At 43.1% G+C, this 25,427-nt stretch overlaps 1 protein-coding gene across 3 annotated transcripts in view; it reads left to right on the top strand.

Annotated features, from left to right (window-relative positions):
- AFG1L (AFG1 like ATPase) overlaps positions 1 to 12,587 on the top strand; it is a 64,486-nt gene extending 51,899 nt beyond the window's left edge. For all 3 annotated transcript variants that reach the window (XM_030236272.2, XM_030236273.2, XM_030236271.2), the window contains 3 exons: positions 4,550 to 4,690; positions 6,390 to 6,503; positions 6,969 to 12,587. In XM_030236272.2, coding sequence (XP_030092132.2) covers positions 4,550 to 4,690; positions 6,390 to 6,503; positions 6,969 to 7,100 — 387 coding nt within the window. In that variant the 3' untranslated portion in view covers positions 7,101 to 12,587. The remainder of the gene's footprint in view (positions 1 to 4,549; positions 4,691 to 6,389; positions 6,504 to 6,968) is intronic.
- Positions 12,588 to 25,427: the final 12,840 nt, after the last annotated feature.

The following is a 25,427-nucleotide window of genomic DNA, read 5'->3' as shown; positions in this document are numbered from 1 at the left end:
ACAATCTCTTAAAGGTGGTATACTGGGCCACTGGTGAGTCATCAAAGAAAAAAAGATGCTTTATACTACAATTAAATGAACTCTATAATAGAAAGAGGAGATGACTAACTCTAAAACAGCACACAGAGAGCTCCAAATAATAAACATCCTACTTGAACTGAGATGATGATAACTGAAAATGCATTAAGTAGACAGAGAAACAAAAACAAATAAAGGTGAGAACTCAGTCAAGCAGATTGAAGTGGAGTAAACACTTTGTCAGGAGTGTAGACCATGTTAGGGCTAATGTGTTTTGCATTAGTATGATGCTTGTAAAATATTGACTCTTGGCATCAGAGCTAATGACAAAAACCCACAAGCTTTACAATATATACATGTGCAGAAACAATAATACCATAAGAAAGATTCTTATCTATTGGTGTTTTGATTTTTTAAAATAATATTATAGCATGTGAAAGAACTGGTAACAAATGGTAAGTGACGGTCATTACATAAATGTCTTATTGTTCTGCTGTTGAGTTTTGATCAATAATTGAAACAACAGAGATCAGACAGTACCAAAAACACACACCAAATGAAGTTATTTTTGCAATGTTATTCAGAGGAGGAGATTAATCAGGCTAAACTTTTAGTAAGAGGATTACATATAAATGTATCAGTATTTGGAGGATTTGTAGCTTCATTAGCAACTTCAGAGGAATACCTTCATGTATGCTGCTAACTAAAGTGAAATACTTTCTGTGATTGGTTGAGATTCACAAAGTAAATTTCAGCCCTGGAGAGTTATACAGAGGACAGTGCTATGTGTCTAAAATTGTGTGCCTCTAGTTTTGTAACCTAGTCTGAGCTGGTGTTGCTGGCAGTCAGGACCCAGAGAGTGCTTGCTGAAAGGTGAGGGAAAAAGGGCCTGAAGGCAGTAAGGCAGTGCTGTGAAGGTAGGGGAGGGCTGTGGGCTGCTGGAACAGCAGGAATTTGCTCCTTGGTGGAGCTTCTCTATATGGACTGTACAACCAGAACCTCTGGCAATGGCGCAGTCTGGCCTCGAACCCATTTCCCTCTCTCTGTTCCTGTGTGGCAGAGGTGGTATGTGCGTGCTTGTGCCAGCCTCATGCCAGGTTTGGGGGGCACCAGGCCAGTGAGAATGTCAGTTGAGAAGCTGCCAGGGTGCCCCTCTATCATGGTCTTTTGCATTTTGGGGCATTTTGAGTTAGCTGGTGGGTTAGACCAGCTTTGAAGCAATTACAGGGAGCATGGAAACTGGGCCTATAGCAAGGATAGAGGGATACAAAAAAGAGCTCTAAGCTGTCATCAGAGCATTTGCAAACTTGCTGGTGGTTCCTTCTTTTTACACTAAGACAGAAGGAAATTACAGGACTTCCCAGGACAAGAGTAAGTCATGTTAGGAACAAGATTAAAAGCTTTGTCTTTCATCTCCAGGACTGTCTCTAAACTCCAAAACCAGGAGTTTTGAGAACTCCTCTGTTACCAGCTGAGCCATACGTAACAGCAGAATGGCTGACTTGGCATTCAGTTGTGTCTCACTAGACTTGAGTCTTGTCAGGGAGGTACCAAATTTACTCTAATAAAGTACTCATGCTGCTAGACTCAGATCTTTATGAGTGTAAGATTTTGGAGTCTCCAAAGGCACATTTCTGCCAACATTCACAGAATATTATCACTTGGTGTCAATATTTCAGAAGTTCTTGTTAAAGCTTGAAATGTTCTGCCTTTTATGCCCTTAATTAGAGGAATTCTTGAATTGCTTGCTTTTTGCACTGCTGAGGTAGATTGAATTCCTGTTTGATAAAGATGCATATTGTAATCTTCTATGAATCATGCTTTTATGTCTATATGAAAAGCAGTGTAAGTATTACATCTTCCATTCTTCCCATTTGAAATGCATTAGCCTTATTTTTGCCTTCCACCTGTTTCTTCCCTCTGACTACCCAGGTTGTTAAATCTCCTGTTTGGATATCTATAGGGGGATACAATATAAGAAAATAAAGATAGTGTAGAAAGTAATCTTAGCCCTTAAGGAATTGCAGCTGAGCCAATTATTAGAGATTAAGAGCAGGCCTGACTCTAACAGGCCACAGATGTAGCCAGTAAGAAGAAGAGTGTTATAAGAGAGTGGATTGGTTGGTTGAGGGGGAATGGGAGTCAGTTGGCTGCTGTGAAACGAAGAAAGAGTCAGTGCTTAGAGGAGCTGCCTATGAGAAACATCAAGGAGGTACGAAACTCTAGCAATATGGAACCTTTGCAATATAATGACAATAGAATCTTTGCGATATAATAACAGATATCCACCAAACAAGGTACCCACTAAGTTCTTATCTCTATAGCTCATTAGTTGGGCACTTCACTTTGCCCACTTTGCAGAAGTTTGTACACTTTAATTTTTAGTTACATATTTATTTATTTTAGGAATCACCTTTTAATATCTGTTACTTTGAGATGAGGAGGGTGTATTGGTATGGTTTGTGTGAGAAAGTGTGTCACATTGGGTCAGAATAATTCCTCAGGGTTTTGGGTTTTGGCAGAAGATGGTTTGGGCTCTTCATGCAATAAAAGAATGAATCAGCATAGCAGTGATTTCTCTAAATTCTTACCTAAGGGGAGACATGAGAAATTCTTACCTTTCTTGTGTACAGTGAGATCACTGCTGTTCTCCCTCACAGGTACTCATCACACAGGCATACTTGATCTCCTCTGTGTTCAACAGTGCTTAACTCCTAAGTATGGAATAAAATTGCCAGTACCAAAACTATTTGCTTCTCACTAATCCTAAAATCACCAGCAGCATCCTGCTTGTGTTGTTTTATAGTGGTCCTATTGTTTTCCTTTTGCACTTGATACTCTGGCTGTCCAGATGTATCACTTGTATGTGGTGGCAAGGTGCCCAGTGAGTTTGCTCTGTGTTGTTTCAATCTATCAGTTCCTTCCACTTTCTTGAACCTTTTCCTGCTTTATTTCATCAGAATATTTTGAGTTCAGCTACTCTGGTTTATCCAGACAGGATTTTGGTTTTTTCAGAGGTGTTGCATGAAGCTTTGCTGGTGGCCCTCATGGTGATGAGTTTTTGGTTTCCGATGACCAAGTCCATAGTAGTAACTAGGGGACTGAAATGGAGGGAGAAAATAAGCGTTAAATATAATTCTAAGGGGAGAATACAGCATATACTACTCTTAAACACTGCTCAAAAGAATTGAAAGGTTTTGTAATAATTCTTTTCCATAGATGCTACAGGGAAGTTGAGTGCTTGGGAATGGGAAAACAGGGTGATTCGTGAGACTGTAAGTGGGAGAGCTGGTGGAGAGTGATAGGCTTTAGTACCTCTCTGGAAGGTTAGCTTATTCCCATTAATTTTCAGAAGAATTTTTGGAATACCATTAGGGCTTCTCTCTCCTTTGCTTGTGTAGAGACCTTTTCTACAAGTTTTATTATTCTAGTATCTAAACAAAACCCAAAGTCCTGTTCATGAGCAGTTATTGATAATTGCTTAAAATAAGTTTTGCAGAAGTGTTCTAGTTAAGAAGTTATGTGTGGCCTACAAATTAGTCTCACCATTTCATTTAAAGCAAATATTTTATATTTACTGGTTTTAAGGTACTAGCAGTATTGCAGTGCTTTATGACAGTATTATACTTGGTACAGCACATGGCCCAGGTGATTACCTGGGAAGGGAGTTGTGACCATGCAAAATGCTGCTGAACTTGTTCTCTGCATTAGCTGCAGACAAGATTCTGAAGTGTTTGTACAAGTAAAACTGATGGAACAAGGTCAGGAGTACAAATTTTAATAGCTCATGATAAAGTACTGGCTGTGGTACTGATAGGACAGATCTTGCAGGAAAAAAACACCTTCCATGTAATGAAAAGGTAATTTTAGAGGAATGTATTAGAATGAGCTACTACCATTTGTGCATATTTTCTGTTGATGGTTTAGAATACAGAAAGAGAAACTAATGAGTTCTTCTTGAAGATTTTTATTTCATCATTACAGGAGAAACTATGAACAAAGGAACTGCTGCAAAATTGTATTTTTGTCGTTTTCCTCTTGTTTTCCATACTTAAAAAATAAGATACTTATTCAGTCTGGGTTAGTCCTGGGTGAACTAAATGCAGGTCTGTTTAGGATTTAGTAACTAGCCTATACATTTGCATTTAAAAATCTTTAAAGATCTAAAAAGCATCCTAATAGCTATTCAAATTATTTATGCTTTAGGTTGAAATCACATGTCTTCTATGGATTATGTTTTATAGTGATGATTTTATTTGAGGTTGTCAGGGAGAGATCATAATGTTGTCTGGGTGCAGAACAGCCACATTTTTCACTCTCACTGTTCATGTAAAGCCAGGAATATAAACACCCCCAGGTACCTATGTCCCTAAGGGCAATTGAGCATTCCTCAAGCAAGATACAAAGGAATAAAAAGAAGATTATGATCAGGGCTTTACAGCTCTCTTCTGTTACTGTAGTATGTGAAGATACAGAGTTTATGTGTTATTCTATCATGGGTTTCCATTACTTATGGTTTGTTTTGTTTCAGCCTCTTGGAGCCAGCGACTATTTGGAAATATCAAAGCACTTTGACACAGTGTTTGTTCGTGACATACCACTTCTTACAATAGCAAAAAGGACACAAACTCGTCGTTTCATTACTCTTATTGATACCTTTTATGAGCATAAGGTGAGAACCAAGCCTTTTCTATATATGCATAGGGATAATATTGTGAGTCCTAAAACTGACTGTTACTATTGGTTTGAGATAAGGCTTTCTGTAATAATGGTTTGGAAAACATAAGCAGAATGAAGTGGCACTGCAAAGAAACATCATTCCAGCTTCACAAAAAAAAAAAAGGTCCCATTTCAATAAAGGCAAATGAACAGTTTTTTGGGTTTTTTTTTTTTTTTGTCTCTGTGAGTATTAAGCATGAGCATAAATATAAGCCTGAGATCATTTGCCTTTTTTGAATGGGGATGTTCTTTCCTAACCCAGGAAAACAACAGAAGCTATGTCATTATTTTAATAATGAAAGATTGTCCTGCCAACTGTGCTGGAGTGAAATGGAGTTTTTTAGATTTTAATCTGTTTGGGCAGTTGGTCAGGAATCAGTGCCTTTTTGATCAGGAAGGAGGAGTTAATAGCACAATTACATCATAAAGTTTAAAGGAAACAGTCACTGTAGGTTTTACATTAGATTGCAGAATTGGTTATGGAATAATAATGATAAATGCAGCACTTCATGTGGATTTACAGAGATTTCAATCATGGAAGCAAAATCAGTGTAATTAAAACAAAGGGAAGTTCCTGTTTACAGAGATTTTTTTTTAAAGTTATGCAAGGTTTGAAACACTTTGTGATTATATTTGCACACACTTAAACATTTATGCAGTTGGGAAGTGTCAGTTGAGGTTGGTTCTTATCAAGAATGTTCTGGCATGGGTTGTTGATCAGAAAGGCCCCAACTCAGCAAGGTGTTGAACTAATTCAGTGTATGAGTAGTCTCATTCAAATCAGCCAGATTCAAATCATTCTCATTCAAATTAGCCAGATTCTTTATTCTGTAGTTGGGAAGAGGAAATTTGCTAAGGTGATATGCTAATATTAAACTAATGGGTTAGAAATAGGGGGATGGTCTGCTCTGTGTTTGGGCTGTCGTTAAGAATTGCAAGCAGTCACTTTCTATTATTTCCTCCACAGGAAAAACACAAGGTTAAATTCCCATGAAAAGTAGTTGGGAAAAATACCTGAGTATATCTGTGGATGCCTGTCCAGAAAAACATCTTGCCTGCATGCTCTCAACAAGAGTCTCTTTCTGTAGTATTATTTCAGTCTGTCTTCATTGCAGCCCCTATCTCTCACTGCATGTTGTATCTCTTCCCAGCAGACATGAAAACAACATCATTATTTTTACTAAAAAATAACTTATTGGAGTAGCACAGATGGAGGCAAGAAAGGCTTCACTTAGTCTTCTGGGAAATTTGGAATTGAAGTATTCTTTTAAATAGTGCAGTGTGCCTACCCAGAGGAGTCTCATTATGGGTGAAAAGTAAGCACTGGTTACTATACAGCTGTTAATTTAGAAAGTAAACTTTGTGGTGAACTCATTGCCTGTGTAGCAGATATTCTGAGTATTTGAAAGCACACTTCTGTTCTCTGAGTAAAAGTTACATCAGTTGTTATTAAGAAAAAGCTCCTGTAAGGTTAATAGTTCATCTAAGTCAGGTAAATCTGTAACAGCAGTGCTAATAAGAGAAAGGAAAATCATTGGGGAAAAAACACTGACAATTTAACTTGAAGTTTGCAGTGCACAGATGGTGTGTTTTACCCCATCCCTGTAAAGCCCAAGGGATGACACTGTTGTTTCCTGCTCTCCTCCTCTCAGGTGCGCATTATCTGTTCTGCAGCAGCTCCTCTCCAAAGCTTGTTCCAGGTGAAACAGGACAGTGCTGAACGGCAGGAAAACAGAGTGTTGATGGATGATTTGGACTTGAGCCAGGTACATGATTTTAACATCATCTCCCTTTTGTAACAAAATTGGGTTTAGTCTCATAATTGCACAGCATTTTAAGAGGGGGAATAAGGAAACATTTAACTATTGATATGCTGGTTTTTTTGCAGTGTCTCTGTCACTGATAATTACATGTAGCTCAGTTATTGCTAATGACTTTTAAAAATTTTTAGTTGGTGTACAATTAGTCAAAAAAAGGAAAAATAGATAGTTAACCTGTTATTGTGTTAAAACCAAATTATTATTTTTGCTGTATTCCTTCAGGGGATTATGTAACTGAAATAGGTGCTCTTCTTTAATTTTTGGACATCAGTTTTAATGTTTTGGTGCCATGCTGCTGTCTTGTTTTGTTAAAGCCTGTAAAACACTGAGCCTTAGGAGTTAGACAGGATGCATTTCAGTACAGCCATGAGTCTCACAAGTGTGTGGTACTGTTTTTGTGTATTGATGTAGGATTCTGCCAAAGGACTCTCCGTATTTACAGGAGAAGAGGAAGTCTTTGCTTTTCAGCGTACTCTCTCACGGCTCACAGAAATGCAAACTGAACAGTACTGGAATGATGGGGACAGAAGCAAAAAAACATAATTAAAAGTTGAATGAAATCACCAAGAAGTAAAATTGCAGCATGAAATCACCAAGAAGTAAAATTACAGCATGAAATCACCAAGAAGTAAAATTACAGCATGAAATCACCAAGAAGAAAAATTGGAAAAGCTTCAGAAAAGCACTGGAAAGCTTTTTAGCACAACTTGAATAATAATTGCACTTTATCATCTGGACCATGTTTTCTTTCATCAATAGTTTTTTGAGTTTAAGACATGAGGTCTCAGTTATTTGTCTGTACCACCAGTGTGTGTATATGTGAAATTTTGCCTTAATTTGTTCTTCAAACCTGTCTGGATGTCTGGCTCCATACAGTGGTGGTGAATGGAATTACCTCCAGCTGGTGGCTGGTCACCAGAGGCATTCCCCAGGGCTCTCAGTATTGGTGCCAGCCCTCTTCAATATCTTTATGCATGGTATGGACAAGGGGATCAAAGTGCACTCTCAGTAAGTTCACAGATGATGCCAAGTTACGTGGGAGTGTTGACCTGCAGGAGGGCAGGAAAGCTCTGCAAAGGGATCTGGACAGGATGGATCAATGGGCTGAGGCCATTTGTATGAGCTTCTACATAGGCAAAGTGCCAGGTCCTGCCCTTGGGTCACAACAGTCCTGGGCAGCACCACAGGCTGGGGCAGAGGGGCTGGAAAGTCGCCCAGGGAAAAGGACCTGGGGATGCTGGTAAACAGAACATGAGCTAGCTGTGTCTAGGTGGCCAAGAAGGCCAATGGAATCTCAGCCTGTATCAACAACAGTGTGGCCAGCAGGACCAGGGCAGGGATTGTCCCCCTGTACTTGGCACTGGTGAGGCCTCACCTTGAGTGCTGTGTCCAGTCTGGGCCTCTCACTACAAGAAGGACATTGAGGGGCTGGAGCATGTCCAGAGAAGGGCAATGAAGCTGGTGAAGGGTCTGGAGCACAAGTCCTGTGAGGAGCAGCTGAGGGAACTGGGGGTGTTTAGCCTGGAGGAAAGGAGGCTCAGGGATGTCTTACTGCTCTTCTACCTGCCTGAAAGGAGGGTGTAATGAGGTGAGGTTTGGACTCTTCTCCCAGGCAACCAGTGACAGGATGAAAGGACAGAGCCTCAAGCTGCTCCAGGGGAGATTCAGGTTGGACATGATGAAGAATTTCTTCACTGATGAAAGTGTTGTCTAGTATTGGAACAGGTTGCCCAGGGAGCTGGTGGAGTCACCATCCCTGGAAGTGTTTAAGAAATTGCTGGACATGGCACTTAGTGCTGTGGTTTATTTGATAGGGTGAGGTTTGGACAAAAGTTGGATTCAATGATCTTGGAGTTTTTTCCCAATCTTAATGATTCTCTAAAATAGACCTTTGATGTTCAGGAAGTTTGATGGGATTAGAATTTTTCTGGAGAATTGGTCTACAGACAAAGTTAATGGGCTATGCAGAGTCATTTTATGATGTCACATAAAGTGGGCGTTTCAATGATTATGCACTGCTTCTGTCATGTATAATGTTGCTTTCACAAAAGAAAAATCAAATGCTTCTTTAGGAAGCTTCTGATATTGTCCATGCTGGAATCCTGGAACTCCTCCGTAGTATGTTTTGGTTTTTTTTTCTATTCTCTGAGTCTAGCTATGTGTTGACATTCAGGCTCTAGGAGGATTTTTTGGTTTTTTTTTTTTAATCATACTGTTGCTCAGTCTGGTTCATTGAAAGCTAATCGTTTTAACCAAGAGAGAACCCTGAGGAGGAGCTTTAAGGTACTTGAAGCTGCACAGGATTAAGATCTAAGTAATGGATGAGAAAAGAGACCTTGATAAGACAGGGTATGCTGTAATAAGCAAGTGCAAGATCATATTCTTCCTAAATTTTGTGGTTCTTGCAAGCCTGGATATGCTGCCTCTACACCAGTGACATCTCTACCCTGAATTTTCTTATGCTTCTTCTACACCAAACCTTCCACTGCTGCTGACAGACCTGCCCTAGTCTGGGGATAGCAGTATTAAGTGCTACTGAGGCAGTTCATCATGTTACCATAGGAATGTGTTTTATGGAAAAGATTAGGAACTGATGCCTCAAGACACATCACCCATCCTCATGTTTGTAGTTGGAAACTCTATTTTAGTTGAAGATGTAGTGCTGTCATTCTTGATTTTAATCTAACCGAAACAAAACATGGTATTGCGTGTATTGGCTTATTGTGTATTTTTATAAAGTAATCTTAAGAGCACGTATAGAAACTTTGAGTAGAAAAAAAACCATGTAGATGGACTGAAAAGACTGCCCTCATATCCTAAGTAGGAAATATATAACACACTCTCCCCAGCTTTAAGAGGTTTTGTTGGATTTTGCAACATGACCTTTTTCTGTCACCACGTTGTCTCCCATCACAATTACAAAAATCATCTAAAAGGGCCTTCTGGGCAGCAGGGAGGACTGGAGATGTCCTGTGCACTTACTTTTGTTGGGAAGCCACATACTCAGTTCTAGTTTTCTGTTCTGATCCTTTCTGCTTGTCCTGGAAGTTACTTACTCTGGCTATACCTGCTCTTCAAATAATTTTTAAAGCCTATATTTATAGTTTGCAACTAATGGGACTGTGTTATTATTTCCACAAGGGTGACTACCATGGAGAATTTTAATGCATATTTATTAAAACTTCAATCAGAATACAGTATTTATACTTAAGAATATCCAAATAATTGTATGCTTTCAGAGATTTGGATTAGGTTTCTCAGCTGAGGGACTATTGACATTCATGCATGTGTGTCTGTATATACAAACACATATGTATATTGAATTTATACTTGTACATATAAATCTAGATAAAACTAATATATATAATTTAAATGTGTGTGTTTCTGTATTTATATGTGGCACTCCATACTTATCAGCCTGGGACTGTGCTGATAACTTTCCTGAAGCTTCAGCCTTGACTTTTTTTGAGTAGCATTCAAATGCCTTCTGCCTTGAATCAGAATGTGTTGTAGGAAAATGGGAGATAGTGGTAGATAACCTAAGGCACTTTGCATCTGGATATTTACTTACATTCGCTTAAAAACTGTTTATATGTTTAGCCTGTATGTCCTCTCAGGTGGTATAGGGGAAATGTGCAATCTTGCAGAACACAGGTGACACGTCTGGGACATAAGGGAGAGAAGGTCCTGGCAGGTTCCCCGTTCCCACAGAGACTGTCTCAGGCCAGGGAAGTGAGGTATTCCTCCACCATCTGTGTGGGTGATGACGAAGCTCCTTCAACCACAGGATCCCTGTTTGTGTTCAAACTGCTGCTGCTTTTCCCATTGGTATTTGAGGCTTTTCTGCAGTCTGAATGCACACCCCAAACTCAGATACTCCAGTTTTTTGGAAGCTCCTAAATGCAGTGGGACTGATGTTCCACTGAAAGCCCCTAAGGATATAGGTGAGCTCTGTGAAAACACAGGAGGGAAGTCCCCAAAAGCTTCCAGAGCCAGCATTGCTTCCAGGACATACTGGTAAATAGAACCATAGTGCAGTCTTTACTTGGTCAGCAAGGAATTTGTCTGTTGGGAGTCCCTGGTAGGTACCAGCAATAATCAAGGAAAAGAAATGGGGAAGGTTCCAGAGTGTTTGGGGCTGAAAACAAGAAAAGTTGCCTAAATCGCTGTGCTGTATTTGTAATTGTGCTGCAGAGGGAGGTTTGCCACTTTGGGGTCAGGTCCACAAGGAGAAATTTATCGGACTGGTTTCTCAGCCAGCCCAGATGTGGCCAGGGCAGAGGGTGCCCCTGTAACCACAGAAGCAGCACATTTATGCCCATCTACCTCCCTGAAGAAAGTGAGGTCCTATTTCCTTATTTTATGATGCTGTAGCATCATAAAATAAAATAAATTATAAAGCCTTTTTCCAGTGCTGAGTTGGGGGTGCTCCTTCTGGGGTCAGACACCTTCCAGGCAACTGGTGCTGGCCAGAATCTCCATGGACAAGAGTGGTTTTGTTGTGCCCCAGGATGCTAGGCCAGCTGTGCTCCCAGCTGTCCTGTCCCCTGCTGCCTGGCCTGCTTCTGCTGCTGTGAGACAGCAACAGTCCACACTTTATTACCCACATGAAGATGTTGTATTTGCCAAAATGTAAACAATGAGATGCCTGTGACTAAATTATTTGCGCTTCATAATAGCCTTAAAATTGCTGGATTTGTGCTGGATGCTTCTATCCAGAGTTTAAGTCCTGGCTTTTTTGGTTTTCCTTAACTTGTGAATTCATGTCATCTCAGAACTGCAACAAGATTTTACTTCCTTTAGTTGTTCAGCAAACATTTTTGACAAGTTATTTCTAAAGGTCTTTTCAAGTGACCTTTATTGATGTGGTATAATATTTTGCTGTCATAGGAAGTAAAATCCTGAGGATTATGGACCATGTGAAGCACTTCATGTTTTCTAAAGGTCACATCCTGGCTGAGGATCTCTCAACTAACTTCTTTCAAATACTTGATTGACCAAAGAATGTTCACAATGCCCAAACATTTAACTTTTTAAAAAATAATAATAGTGCAATTCTGTCTTTCAGAGTTACTGGTTTTCAGTATTTGTTACTGTGCAGATTGAGGGAACAATTGCAGTATTTTGGGTAGAGCAAGACAGCCTTCCAAAGGCTTTGGAGGGAGTAAAGAGGCACTTTTTGCTGTTGCTGGTTTTTGACCTGAAAAAGAAAACCATTTATGTCTTTTCTTTTAGTAAATGATAACACAGCTGGATAGATGTCACCTATTTTGCAGCAAGCTAAACATGAAAAAAAGCAACTGACCAGGTTTCAAACAGTGCCCAGCAGGGTCACCAGCCACATAGCAAGGAGGAAGAACTGTCTCTCCATCATGACGTGGCTAACAGAATTAAGGTTCAGGATTTTTCTTTCTGCAGTTTCCTGGGTCTGAATACACCTGGTGCCTCAGTTTCCCTATTGATAAAATGGGAATGATGTTACTTTCTTACTTGCTAACTCTGGCGTGCTGCCAGACTTCCCTCATTAATATTCTAAGATGCTTGCTGAGGCTCTGGGATGAAAATGCTTCAGTAAAGTATGTAAATAGTACAAAAAAAAAATTTAGCTACTCAGAGTGGATTAGTCTTCTTGTTTGGGTTACAGAATTAATGTCATCCACTAAACACCACATGCCTCTTCGTAGTGATTTTGTTTTAATTAATGCATCTATTTTAAGAATCTATTTAAAGAAAAAAATGAGATTTGTGATTAAAACTGTAAACCATTTGTGTAGTTTTTCTTTTACTTGTAATAATGAATTTCCTGTAAGATTCATAACAACCTCAGATCCTATACATTTGAAATCCAGTGGCTTTGTAAATTCTGTTGGGATTTTCCTTGTATAGAGAGACTATTTTTTTAAACATGTCATTTTGAATCTAGTATATTACAAACTGAACACTTTTAAATCCATCTTCTATTTGAAAAAAATATCTTGTAATAAAGAAAAAATTAATAAATCCAGATGTTATAAACTTGTCACAATTTTAGATATGTGTTCTGGATAGTCAGACCCACTGTTAATTAGAATAATAGAACATTAAGGAGTGGGAGTGGACCTTTAAGATCATCTAACCCCACCTCTCCTGCCATGGGCAGGAACACCTCCCACCAGACCAGGTTCCTCAAGGCCTTATCCAACCTGTCTGTGAACACTGCCAGGGATGGGGCCTCTACAGCTGCTCTGGGAAACCTATTCCAGTGCCTCACCACCCTCAGAGTAAAGAATCTATTCCTAATAGCCACTCCAAGCCCTCCCTCTTTCAGTTTAAAGCCATTCCCCCTAGTCCTGTCACTACATACCCTTGTAAAAAGTCCCTCTCCATGTCTCTTGCACTGCCCTTTAGGTACTGGAAGGTGCTGTAAGGTCTCCCTGGAGCCTTCTCCAGGCTGAACAATCTCACCTCTGTCAGCCTGGCTCCATAGGAGAGGTGCTCCAGCCCTTTGATCTTTATGACTTGGTGTGATTGTTTTTTCTTAGATCTCTCTATCCAGGGGGCAAACCTGGACTGGCAGCAGTGCCAGTTTTGGGCAGGTGGTTGCCTGCACAAGCTGTAGCCATTGCCCTACACATGGTTCAGCTTTTGGGTTGGAATATCCAGGCCTTGTCAGAAAGGTCCTCCTCCAGAAGTAGTTTAGACTGCCTCAGTTATTGCTGCCATCAGCCATAATTTTTGGGTTTGGAACCCTTTTTCCCACCTCTTTGCCTCTTTCCTCCAACAACTTGAGAGTGAGCCAAAATAGCTGTATGCAAACCACAATTAAAGTGTTTTTCCCTCCTCATAATTTGGGATTCTTACTGTTCAAGATGTACTTTTGCTGTCAGCCAGTTAGTTCTGTGGTTAGTTACAGGTTTTGCACAGCTTAGACAATTGCCTGGGGAAGCAGGTGATTAACATGGAGGCTGGCCGGGTCTGAGGATCACTGCAGCTCCCCAGTGCAAGTGCCCTGAAGGAGAACCTCTGAGAGCAGTAGAGCACTGCTGCAGCATGGCACTGGCATCAATGGATGCCAGTGGCAGACAAGTAGGTCTTGCTGGAGGATGGCAAGCAGTGTTCCATAGTTCAGACTTGAGAAACCAGGGGTGTAAAATTTTTAGGTTAAACTTAGGGTCTATTTCTACACCTTTTACTGCAAACATTGTATTTTCCTGTTTCTTGAAGAAGGATATTGTAATATTGGAAGTCAAGCAACCAACGTGCTCCAGTATCTTGCTTGCAGCATTGTGGTACCCAGTGTTTGAGAAGAGCATCCAGAATGGGATGTCTTACTCTCCCATTACAGATTCACACACATTTGTGAAGGAATAGGCTGTACCCTCAACAATGTTTGCATGCCTTGTCACTTGTGGAAATGTTGGACCCTTCTCCAGATCAACTTAAGATCCTGTTTTCCCTTCAAACATCCTGCAGCAGTAAGCTGTCAGGTTTTAATCAGAAATTTTGCTCAAAAAAAGGTCCCTAGGCTTTGCTGCCTCTTCTGAAATTCTTCAAGAACAGGTTTTGCCAATCTGCCTTAGCAGCTTTGTTTGTCCAGTGGATGCTTCTCTTGTGTCACCCTGATCCATTTCCTCTCAGAGATGAGTGATCCCCACCGTGTCCATCTCTTGTTAGTGAAGATTTCTCCTCATCCTGGGATACTTAATATTCTCTTGTTTTGTAACCACACTTCTGATGGAGAAGCACAGGTTTTTGTGTCTCAGCTTCCCCAAGACCCCTGGGCTTAGACTTTCCTGCTGCTCAGCTTTGGGCCTCAGCAGCTCTGGCACATGTAAAAATACAGGGTGTGGGGTCTGGGGGTGCACCCATGCACCTGCAAAATGGGAGACATTTCTCACCCTCAGGTTTGGGGCACTGCCTGGTTTTGCCTCTGTGTCTGCCCAGAAGGGAGACTTGCAGTAGCAGTTCCTAACATGAGAGGAGAGGGAGGATGGAGCAGATGGAGGATGCGGGCCACTTGTCCCTCTCCAGGCTTCTGCATTCTCCACATATTTGTAAAACAACTTTTGTTTTAAATTGAATTGATTTCTAAGAGAGCCATTAAAATACAGAAATGCTTCTCACTGACCTAGTACTCTGCATTCATGTTGGTAAAATTTTGGATGTGTTTCTATAGTCCTCCCGCCAGTTCTTTGTCAGGGTGAAGGGTTTAGTTGGCTCTGTTAATCTACTCTCTAGCTGAAATTGTTCATTTAAATAGTTATAAAAATCCACTATTTTCCAATGTGAATCCTATATTCCCAGATTTGAGTACTGCTGCCAGAGCAAAGACTTCAAATTCTCTGAGTGCAACCACACTATGTCAGTCCAAAGCCAAATTGCAAACACTTATCCACAATTTCCCTTACTCAGCTTTAAGCTAATTTTTCCAGCAGGCAACAATAGCCATAAAAGTATAGAGGAAGATTATTACAAGAGCTTAAGAAATGGTTAACTGATTTCTTCACAAGCTGTGGGATAATTCTACCACATTCTCTTATTGCAAGAAGTTACCTAATGTATTTTCAGCACATGGTTCTTCAGTGTCACAGTAATTAAGAGCAATCACAGCCACTGAAAAATGAAGCATGGAACAAAAGATCAAGTGAGTGTTTAAGCTGAAGTCAACGAAACTAGGAAAAGTAAGCTCACTGACACGAAGAAAAAAACCTTTGAGTGCTCTGGTCTTTTACAACTAGCAAAGGCAAACACACTTGTGTAACTTTTTCTACATGCAGTGATGGATAATGTTCAGGTCACAGCATGCTGTGTTGGGTGGTGAGGTTTGTTCCTGCAGGTCTGTTAAGAGCATCACTCATGTCAGCTCTTTCCTGTAGCTGAGATATGATGTGCCCAGCAACATTTCCCTGCTAATCGAGGTTCACATACTTTAAACAGCTAACAAAGTTCCTCAGGGGGCAGGGGGAGCAAAGCTGGTTGGAAACACAGGTAGAGGACCATTCTCCTCCAGTTGCAGTTGATATCTCTCAAAAAGTAACATTTCAGAGGCCAGTGGAGAGAGGAGCAATTACTGTCCAGCAAAATTACAATCTGAATGGGCTGCCATTTCCAGTGCTTCACTAGGATGGCTGTGATTGCTATAGAAACTTCTGAAAGTGAGACAGAGAGGTTTTCCAGCACTGGAAATTGCGAATGGAGAAGGTTAGACTGGGTGCAAAGCCCATTCAGTCAGGCAGCTGCCAATCGAGCCTCTTTGCCAAGTAGATTGTAGGAAATGCTGATTAAAATGTCCATGGAATGCACCAGGCAAATTAAATTTCAGTCACAGCCGCCTGGGCAGTTTCGGTGGGCAGACAGCTCCAGCCAGTGGTGCACCTGGGCTTGCTCTCCCCCTGTGGCTTCTCCCCAGGCCACCTGCCCCTTGCACACGGGTACTGCAGGGATGCTGCAGCCATGGCAGCCTAAGGAATACAAGTGAGATGAGGTTTGTGGGGAAAGGTGGTAGTGACTGGTCTAGTAAAGGATGTCTGGGGGGGAAAAAAAGCCAGACATCATTCCAGGTAAGGGAGCAGTGTCCCTCCCCACTCCAGTCTGACATTTCTCCCAGGGCACAAGCCCAGGAGATGAGGCCTGCTGCCTGCCATGTTCACCACCCTGTGACTGGCTGGCACCCCCTGCCTGTCTCGCCCATCCTAGTCCCTGTGTTGGCATTTAAACTGGACTGCTGTTTTTGAACATTGCCTGCCAATTCCTACCCCTCCAAACAGCCTGCAGTGGACAGCTGAAACAAACCAGGAGACAAGCCTAAGTCTGAGGAAAGTGTTGGTGCTTGGAACTTCCCCTTTTCCACCTTTTCAGCAGCATAGACAAGCCCCTGAAATCCCCTCCCACAGCCCATCGTCCCCAGCTTTGGCAGGACACCCAGGTGCAGCTACAAGTCACATAATGTTTCTTCTTGAGAAGCTGCTCTGACCTCCTTTCCATACCCCCAGCCTCCAGCCCTTTCATCTGTGCTGGGGGAGGGTTTAATATCCTTTTTGTTCATTGCTGGCCTTGGTAAAGCAGCTTGTCACCCGTCTGGCAGCAGGCTGGCAGTAGTTATTCCAGTGCCTCGCTCCCCACCGATCCCCTAAAGGAATGCTGGTATTAGTAGGCTTTATCACCACCATAGTCCCATTTCCTTCTCTTTCCCATCTCTCCTCAGCCTCCTTTGGTTTAACTCCAGGCAGTAGCCAGAAGAGTCTCAGGCAGGTAAGTGCAGACACAGGTAAAGCTGTGGTGCAGTCACAGGGCCATTTCCCTCCTCCTCCATGAGCTGGGCACAGCTGGTGTGCCAGGCTCAGGTGACCTCAGCGCTGTGCCCCTCCTGTGTCCCTTAACAACAGCTCCACTTGGGACAGCTGCTTTTTTGCTCTTGGTTTTGAGGCAAAATGATAAAACCACTTTGTGAAGCAAAGAATTTCTTACCCACCTGTATTGCAGTTTCCAAAGGTTCTTCATAAGCTGTGCTTGAAAAAAAAAGTTTGCATTTAGGTACACAAAATTATATGGCCTGCATAAATAAAAGCAATGAGATTTGTCTTGCTGCATAAGGGTGAACAATGTAAAAAGTCACACTTATCAAATCCATGAAATGTTTGCTGTATGGATTTTTTTTCCCCAGAAAAAAAAAGAAAAAAGCCCTTTTGGTAGTGAATATAATGGGTATTTTGGTTTAGTTGATTCTGCTATTTTACAATTCCTCAATACACGGTTCTTTAAAAGTCAGAGTGACTTCATCCTCGGCCCTCAGAGCACCTGAGGACAAACACTAAGACATCTGCTCAAGCCAGTGCCTGTCACTGCCTGCCCAGCCTTTTTACATACCTTGCTTATTTGTTTTACTAACACCAAGCTGCTGCAGTACTGTCTATGTGTATATATTACATGTGCTCAAGGAGTTACAAATGTTTCTGCAGTCCTTGTGGCCTGTAACTGCTCCCACAGCCATGAGTTAAGACTTGGTTAATGGATGTTAATCTGTCAATTCTTGAACAATTCAGGAAATTAGTTATTGACATAATGGAGAAATTATCTGAGTGTATCACAGCAGCCCATACTTGAGGACACCTTTGTCTGCTAGGGTTGACCTTAATAATTAACAGCTTTACCCACTGCCCCAGAGGTGCTTTATAAGGCAAGAGGCTGAAGGTTAAATAGCTTCTGTGCATCAGATGTGCTCATTACACCACTTTGTCTATAATGGCTTTTCTGAAGCCACAGCAGCTTGTTAATTGATTGTTCTCATTTCATGGTCTTTCCAGGGGTCCCCTGTACCATTACAAAACTGTGCCCTTGTTCTTGCCAGATTCCCTTTTCCTGTTCAGACTAACTGGTGTTCCCGTGTTCCCTCTCTGAACAGGGACTGCCTTCCATCCCTTTGCCTGCCCTTGGTGGGCTGTATGGTGCTGCTTGGGCACCCTCCATCCCACTCCTCCACCTCAGCTCTTCCTTCTGCCACACTCACAGGCTTGACTGCCAGCAGCCTGCAATTCAACCACCTGCCTCCACAGCACAGCATCCAGGCAGCCCTGCAGTTCTCCCTGGTTTGGTCCAGCATTTATTTCAGTTTCCAAAATGAGGCAGCAAGGACAAATCAGAAGCTAAGTGTCCTAAGTGCCTTGCTGTGGAAGAGGAATGAGGTTTGCAAGGACAGCATGAATGAGCAGGAAACCACCATTCATCGGTCACAGCCAGCATGGCTTCCTGAGGGCAAGGTCCTTCTTGTCAAACTTCATTTTACAACAAGGGAACTCACCTAGCTGATCAAGGGAAGCCAGCTGATGCAATCTTTTTAAATATCGAGAAAGCTTTCAGTACTCTCTCACAGTATCCTGCTGGACAAAATGTTCAGCACAGAGCTGGATAAACACATCCTGCAGTGGGTGAGCAACTGGCTCACCAGTCAGGCATAAAGGGTCATAGGGAATGGGGTGACATCGGACTGATGGCCTGACACTGGGGTTCCACAGGGCTCCATCTTAGGCCATGTGCTCCTCAACATCTTCATAAATGACTTGGATGCAGAATCTGAAGGGATCCTGGATAAGTTTGCTGATGATACTAAATTGGGAGGAGCTGCTGAAGTCCTCGAGGGCAGGGAGGCCCTGCAGAGAGACCTCGACAAATCAGAGGACTGGGCAATCACCAACCATATGAATTTCAGTGAGGGAAAGTGTTAGATTCTGCACCTGGGATGGGACAACGCTGAATGTATGGACAGACTGGGGAACAAGAGGCTGGAAAACAGTGCTGTGGAAAGGGGAAGAGGAGGGGTAGACACTGCTTCTCTGATCAACTACTACAGCTGGAAATAGAAAAACTTTCTGGGCCGAGAACATCTTTGCCAGCTCATTTAGAGCTGAAGCCATTGAGCTGTTAATGCCACAAGCTCCTGCCTACGTCCCAAATAAGAAATGAGCTTCAGAAGTCTCAGCCTTTGGGCAAAAATCCTCCAATGTATTTAGGTACTTGACTAGGGTGGAAGATGGGTCCCTACAAAAGAGAAGCTGGATTCTAGTACCTCCTGTCTTTCAAACAGAAAGATTATTGAATTTTTTTGCATATTAACAGGGTAAGCAGAGGGTAAAAGCAGGGCAAAGTGAGTTTTAGCAGAGCTTCCCATTTCTTGGCTTAAAACAGACACAAGCTCCCATCTTCCTATTAACTTCACAGCTCTCCCATGGAAGGGGAACTCCCCCCCCCGTGCATGGAGGGGAGTGTACAAAGCTCTGTTGTGCTACTGCTTCTGGGGAGATTTTACTGTGTTGCTTGGGCTGAGACGCTCCTGTTGAAGGGAGATGTTAGGGAAGCTGTCAGGATTTGTGGGTCCCTCCCCTCTGACTTTGGTGCATCTACCATCAGTGACAACAGACAAGTTCAATGCTGTGTTTTAAGTGAGGCACCACTGCTCCATTATCCAGGCAAATCAGAGAGTTTGGGCTAAGGCAGGATAAACAGTAAATTATCATGAAAGACTGACAGAGAAAGGAAAGCTAGCCCCTAGTTCTTTAGGAATACTTTTGTATTTGGGTGCATCACATGCCGTCATCTGGCACCACTGCATGTTGGGATCTCTTCTCTTGCCTCAGGGGAGGAAAAATGTTGTTCCTCACCCTTTCCTAGAGGAGTGTGCATGCACTTGCATCACTCTCCCTTCAGCAGGCTGTTGTGGTAGTGCCAATTGCCAATGCAAATTTCTCATCAGCCATGCTCATTGCCTCTGCGATTCAGTGGTGCTTCCAGTCAAAACGCATTCCTTGTTCTTTGCTGATCTTCTCCAGAATCTGCACACGTTGGCCTCTCTGATGGTAAAAAATTAGCAGGCTGGGGCTATTAAATCCTCGACTGGCAAGGATTTGTGAGGATATCTGTCTTTAGGATAACAGGAGTCATCCAGATAGCCCAGGTTCCCCACAAGACTTGCACCTGCTGGGGCTCTGGAAACACATCCACTCACTCTGCAATCAGCCACTTCCCAGTGATAAAAGGGAAAGCCTGTCTAAGGACACTGCTTTCGGCTTTCTCCTACCCTTGTTTGCAAAATCACAGAATCAGAATCGTAGAACAGCTCGGGATAGAAGGGACCCTAAAGTTCCCACGCCCCTGCCATGGGCAGGGACATCTTCCACTAGACTAGGTTGTTTAGAGCCCCCACCCAACCTGGCCTTGAACAGTTCCAGGGATGGGGCATCTGCAACTTCTCTGAGCAATCTGTTGCAGTCCCAGTTATCTTCCATACTCTAAATCTGCTCGGGAAATCTCCCGTTGAGGCCCGAGCGCCGCGGGCTGGGCTGAGGGCGGCCTGCAAGGCGGGCAGGGCCCACAAGATGGCGGGCGCGCTCCGCGGCCGGGCGGTGGCAGCGCGGCGGGGGCGGCCTGGCAACGAGAGGGTAAAAATACAGCCCAGAGTGTCACCGCCAGGCTGAGAACAAAGTCCGACAAGTACACCGTACTAGCCTGGGCTCAGATCCCTTTCAGAAAGTTCTGTTTGGAGTGGAGAAGACTGAGAGGGGATCCCATTAATGCATAGGTATCTGTCTCAAAGGCAAGAGGGTGGTGCCGGACTACTTTCGGTGCTGCCCAGTGACAGGATGGGGAGCAATGGACATGAACTAAAACACAGTAAGTTCCACCTCAACATGAGGTAGAACTTCTTTATGTTACTGGAATAGGCTGCCCGTGGAGGTTGTGTAAAGTTCTTGTCTGGAGAGACTCAGAATCCACCTGGACACGTTCCTGTGTCACCTGCTCTGGGCGACCCTGCTTTGGCAGAGGGTTCAGACTGGATGATCTCCAGAGGCCCCCTCCAACCCAAAAGTGTCTATAAAGTACTGCAAAAAAAAAAAAAAAAGGGAGACATCAAACACCCACACTCCCAGCATGAGATGCCTCCCTGTGTCCCACACCAGGCAGGCTGGACATAAAAATGGGGGGCAGAGGGTGTGAGGGGCTGCATGGTGGCTGCTGGACAGGGAGGTGTGGGGAAGATTGGCAGCAGGGTCTTTCACAGGACAGGGATGACCCAACCTTCACCATGATTTATGTTTTTAAACAGATGTGGTTTTAATATACAACCTGTCAATTATAACTTGATTTTGGGAAGCAAGGGCTTTCGTGAAATTGGGGTTGCCTTATATCACAGAATAATCTAAGTTGGAAGGGACCCACACGGATCATTGAGTCCAGCTCCTGGCCCTGCACAGGACCATCCCCAAGAGTCCCCCCATGTGTCTGAGAGTACTGTCCAAACTTCCTGAACTCTCTTGGTGCCGTGACCCCTTTCATGTTGCTTGATCCTGTCCCAGCCTTCTCGCCGTGGTGATGCTGCCTTGCAATGGCTCAAGCTGAATCGTTCCAGGCACAGCACCAGTAGGATCCTTTGGTGCAGGGGATAGGGCATGTGTGCTCCTGAGCAAAGCCACAGGCAGGCCCCCAAAAAACCTTTGGGAAGCTTCTGCATGGCTACCTTGTGACAGGGATCCACCTGGATCCCTGTCTCCAACTCATGATTTTGAACATATATTTGTCAGCATGTTGCCTGGGTGATGGAAGGCTGTCTCCACCCTGGAGTGCAGAAATTCTTGGTGAAGGTCATTGCTGTCCCTGCATATAGGGACTTTTTGGCAAATGGAGCTGGTAGTGCCACCTGTTCCTGGGATTGAAGTAATTCTGGAATGCTTGTTGCACATACAGGTGGTCTTATGAGAAACGGTGTCTCTCACAACTTCAGGTGCAGCTGTGAATTCCCCACGTTAAAGGGAAACTGTGCTAATGAGTTGTATCTCTGCATCTCAGTGAAGAAATCTATTGTGGTTGTCTTCTGCTAGGATCCTGTTCTCAAAAAAATCACAATATCTGGAACAGACTTAGAGGAGTCTGGCTTTTGAACAAGCCTGAAACCCCAATGCTCTGAAATCCGGAGCACTTGTAGGATTTAACTTATGACAGGCTCCTCAAAAATACCCCCATGGCTCTGCTTTTATAAGAAAAGATGGCCCTTGCATGGGCTTACTATGGTTAAGAACTTCAATAAGCTCCCTTAGTCCTATTTTTCCACCTCTTCATCACCAGTGTCTCCACCTCTCCTCCTCTTCCTCCCCCCACAGGGTTCAGCTTGCAGAAATCCTATCTACTGACAACATCCTAGAAAAATGTACACATTGTATCCTCTCCAAAAACATGAGCAAGGAAACTAGAAGGTACTAGAGGGGATGGGTCAACCTCTGTTTAACATTTCGTGGCTTGTTGTTTGGTTTCGGTTTTTAAAAATTATTTAGTTGTTTGTTTTTTATCATGAGAGCAGCTCTTGTCTACTTGGTCTTCCCCATGTGATTTCCCCTTCCAGGCTCATACCTCTGTTGATTGGTGCAAGCAGCTCCTTGTGCGTTCTATTCTTCTGAGGTTCTGTTCTTCTGAGGCACCAAACTTTCCCCTCATAAAGTGCAAGCACTCCATGTGGCACTCAGGGAGTCAGGAATTTCAATGCTCGGTGTTCCTGCATACTTAAGTACCTTTTAGGCTCTATTTCTTAACCTCAAGTGTTAAAAAAATGCTAAGTTCAAGTGGAAAATATAGACAGACTTGTTAAAAATTGGTCCTTCTGTAGCTTGCCTAAAGGAAGAAACTATATTGAGATTTTTTTCAAGTCAAACTATTGCACACATTGAAGGGAGGTACATAAGAAAAGACCTTTACTGGAACACTTTACCCCTATAGAGAATCTGCTGAAACAGAAGTCTGATGATATGCAGAAAAGTTACCTCAGTGTTTCAAGATTATTGGTCCATGTAGAGTGAAGAAGAAACACAGAAAAAAATCAGCTCAAATCAAGCATGCTCGAGCATAACCCTCTCTCCAGATTTCTCCTCATAACAGTCCAAGCCCATGAAAGGACTGGCATCAATAGATGCTGAAGCCTACTGAAGGCCTTTAATGTAGCAAGTCAATGAACTTTGATGGAGCTGGCTTTTCTGGAAAGTCAGCTGGATTGCCAGGGTAACCACATCACAAAAGGATGCAGGATTGAAGGATACAGACATTTGCTGAAAAGTTCTATGGGCTTGACAAAATTAAATGAAACTGGATGTCCTAGAAAACAGTTTTCACATTCATCGTGTCTCTTGGCTGGATTCCACAGCATTACAGAAACATTTCTACAAGAATTGATTAATTTTCACATTCTGGGCCCTGGAGAGCTTCCCATGCTGCTCAGAATAGGTAGGTTTTTTGAGTACAGGCCTAGAGGTGAGCTCTAAGCCAGCTGGGCAGGGCCAACATTCTTCAGTTACACATTACCATGCATATGACTGAATCCTGCATCAATAAGCTGAAAGAAAAGGGAGTGAAAGGACTATCTGCTAATTTTATTCACATTTAGCAGCAGGATATGCATATAAAAGCAGGTGAACTGAGAGGACAACAGTAAACTAATCGGAGACAGAAGCAAAGGTAAATCTTTTCTCTGAGACAAAGAATAACCTTCATCTGGGCAATGACAAAACAAATGGATCCAAGCTACAGGGCAAGGTTAAAAGCAACATTCATCCAGAGTTTAAACAACTTTTAGACTCATGGGTTCAGTTCAGACTAAAACATGGGTTCTTAAGTTCTAAAATTAAATGTTTCCTAAAGTCTGGGTGAGCTCCTGCCTGGCTCTGTTTACAACTGCAGTATTTGCAGAAAAGCTTACCAGTAGCTGCAGGACTTCACCACTTCCATCTCTCCAGCCAAATCCTTATTCTTCTTACATCCTCTGTACTTTCCTGTGCTGGAGCTCTTTGCTCATGCAGATACTTCTGCTGCTTTCCAGAGGTATGGGGACTTCAGGAAAATTGGCTGGAAAAGTTCTTGCATGTCCTCCAAAAAAACCCCAAATCTTAAACAAACACAACCTCCCTTGGCCCCCAGTATGTCTTATTCTTCAAAGGTTTTTTTCCCCCACATAAAAGTAAGTTCAGGACTTTCACTATTTGGAGATGTCAGTTCAAAACGCTGCTCTACTTCTAACTTCTGTGTTCTAGAGAGTCCATGAACCAGATTAATGCTTTGTGGAAACTGACAACAACTGCATGACAACTGGATGACAACTCCACCCCTTAATTCATAGAATCATAGACTGGTTTGGGTTGGAAGGGACGTTAAAGATCACCTAGTTCCTACAGCCCTGCCAGGGGCAGAGACACCTTCCACTAGATCAGATTGCTTCAAGCTCCATCCAGCCTGACCTTGAACACTGCCAGAGATGGGGCATCCTCAGCTTCTCTGGGCAACTTGTTCCAGTGTCTCACCACCCACACAGTAAAGAATTTCTCCCTAACATCTAATATAGACCTATCCTCTTTAAGCTTAAAACCATTCCCCCTTGTCTTATCACTACAAGAAAAAAGCCTCTCTCCCTCTTTTTATAAGGCACTTTAAGTACTGGAAGTCTGCAATGAGGTCTTCCTATAGCCTTGTCCATGAAGAGGAAAGCAATCCCAGCTCACTCAGCCTGTGAGCAGGAGAGGTGCTCCATCCCTCTGATCATCTTTGTGGCCTCCTTTGGACTCCCTCTAACAGCTTCACATCTTGTGCTGGGAATCCCAGAGCTGGATGCAGCACTCCAGGTGGGGACTCAGAGAGCAGAGCAGAGGGGCAGAATCACCTCCCTTCCCCTGCTGGCCCCACCTCTTGATACAGCCCAGGATGTGTTTGGCTTTCTGGGCTGCAGGTACACTGCAGTACACTGTTGGCTCCTGTCCAGCTTTTCATCCATGAGAACCCACAGAACCTCCTTCTCCAGAGGGTTCATCTCCATGAGCTCTTCTGCTATTCTGTACTGTCTGGAACTGCCCTGACCCAGCTGCAGCACCTTGCACTTGTTGAACCTCAGGAGGTTCTCATGCTCTCACTTCCCCAGTTTGTCCAGGTTCCTCTAGATGGCATCCCTTCCTTCTGTTGTGTCAACTGCACCACTCAGCTTTATGCCATCTGCAAACTTGCTGAGGGTGCACTTGGTCCTACTGTCATGAATAAAGATGCTAAAGAGACAGCGCCTCAAGGGACACCACTCGGCACCTGCCTCTACCTAGGCATAGAATCTTTGGCCACAACTCTCTGGCTGCATCATCCAGTCAATGCCTTATCTACCAAACAGTCCACCTTTCAGACCCATATCTCTCCAATTTGAAGATAGTGATGCTGTGTGGAAATCACTTGCCTTGTTTCAGCTCTGACTTTGTACCTTGCCCTTTGGAACCAGGGAAAGTGAGCAAACTTGTGTTAGGGCTTGAGAGTATAAAATACTTGCATCATCCCTGGCAGATGGGAAATAAGCATGAAAGCACTGGGACCCAAGAAAAGGCAACAGGA

Source organism: Serinus canaria, chromosome 3, assembly GCF_022539315.1.
Source record: "Serinus canaria isolate serCan28SL12 chromosome 3, serCan2020, whole genome shotgun sequence".
Lineage (NCBI taxonomy): Eukaryota > Metazoa > Chordata > Aves > Passeriformes > Fringillidae > Serinus > Serinus canaria.
This window is presented reverse-complemented; position numbering and strand designations above follow the sequence as displayed.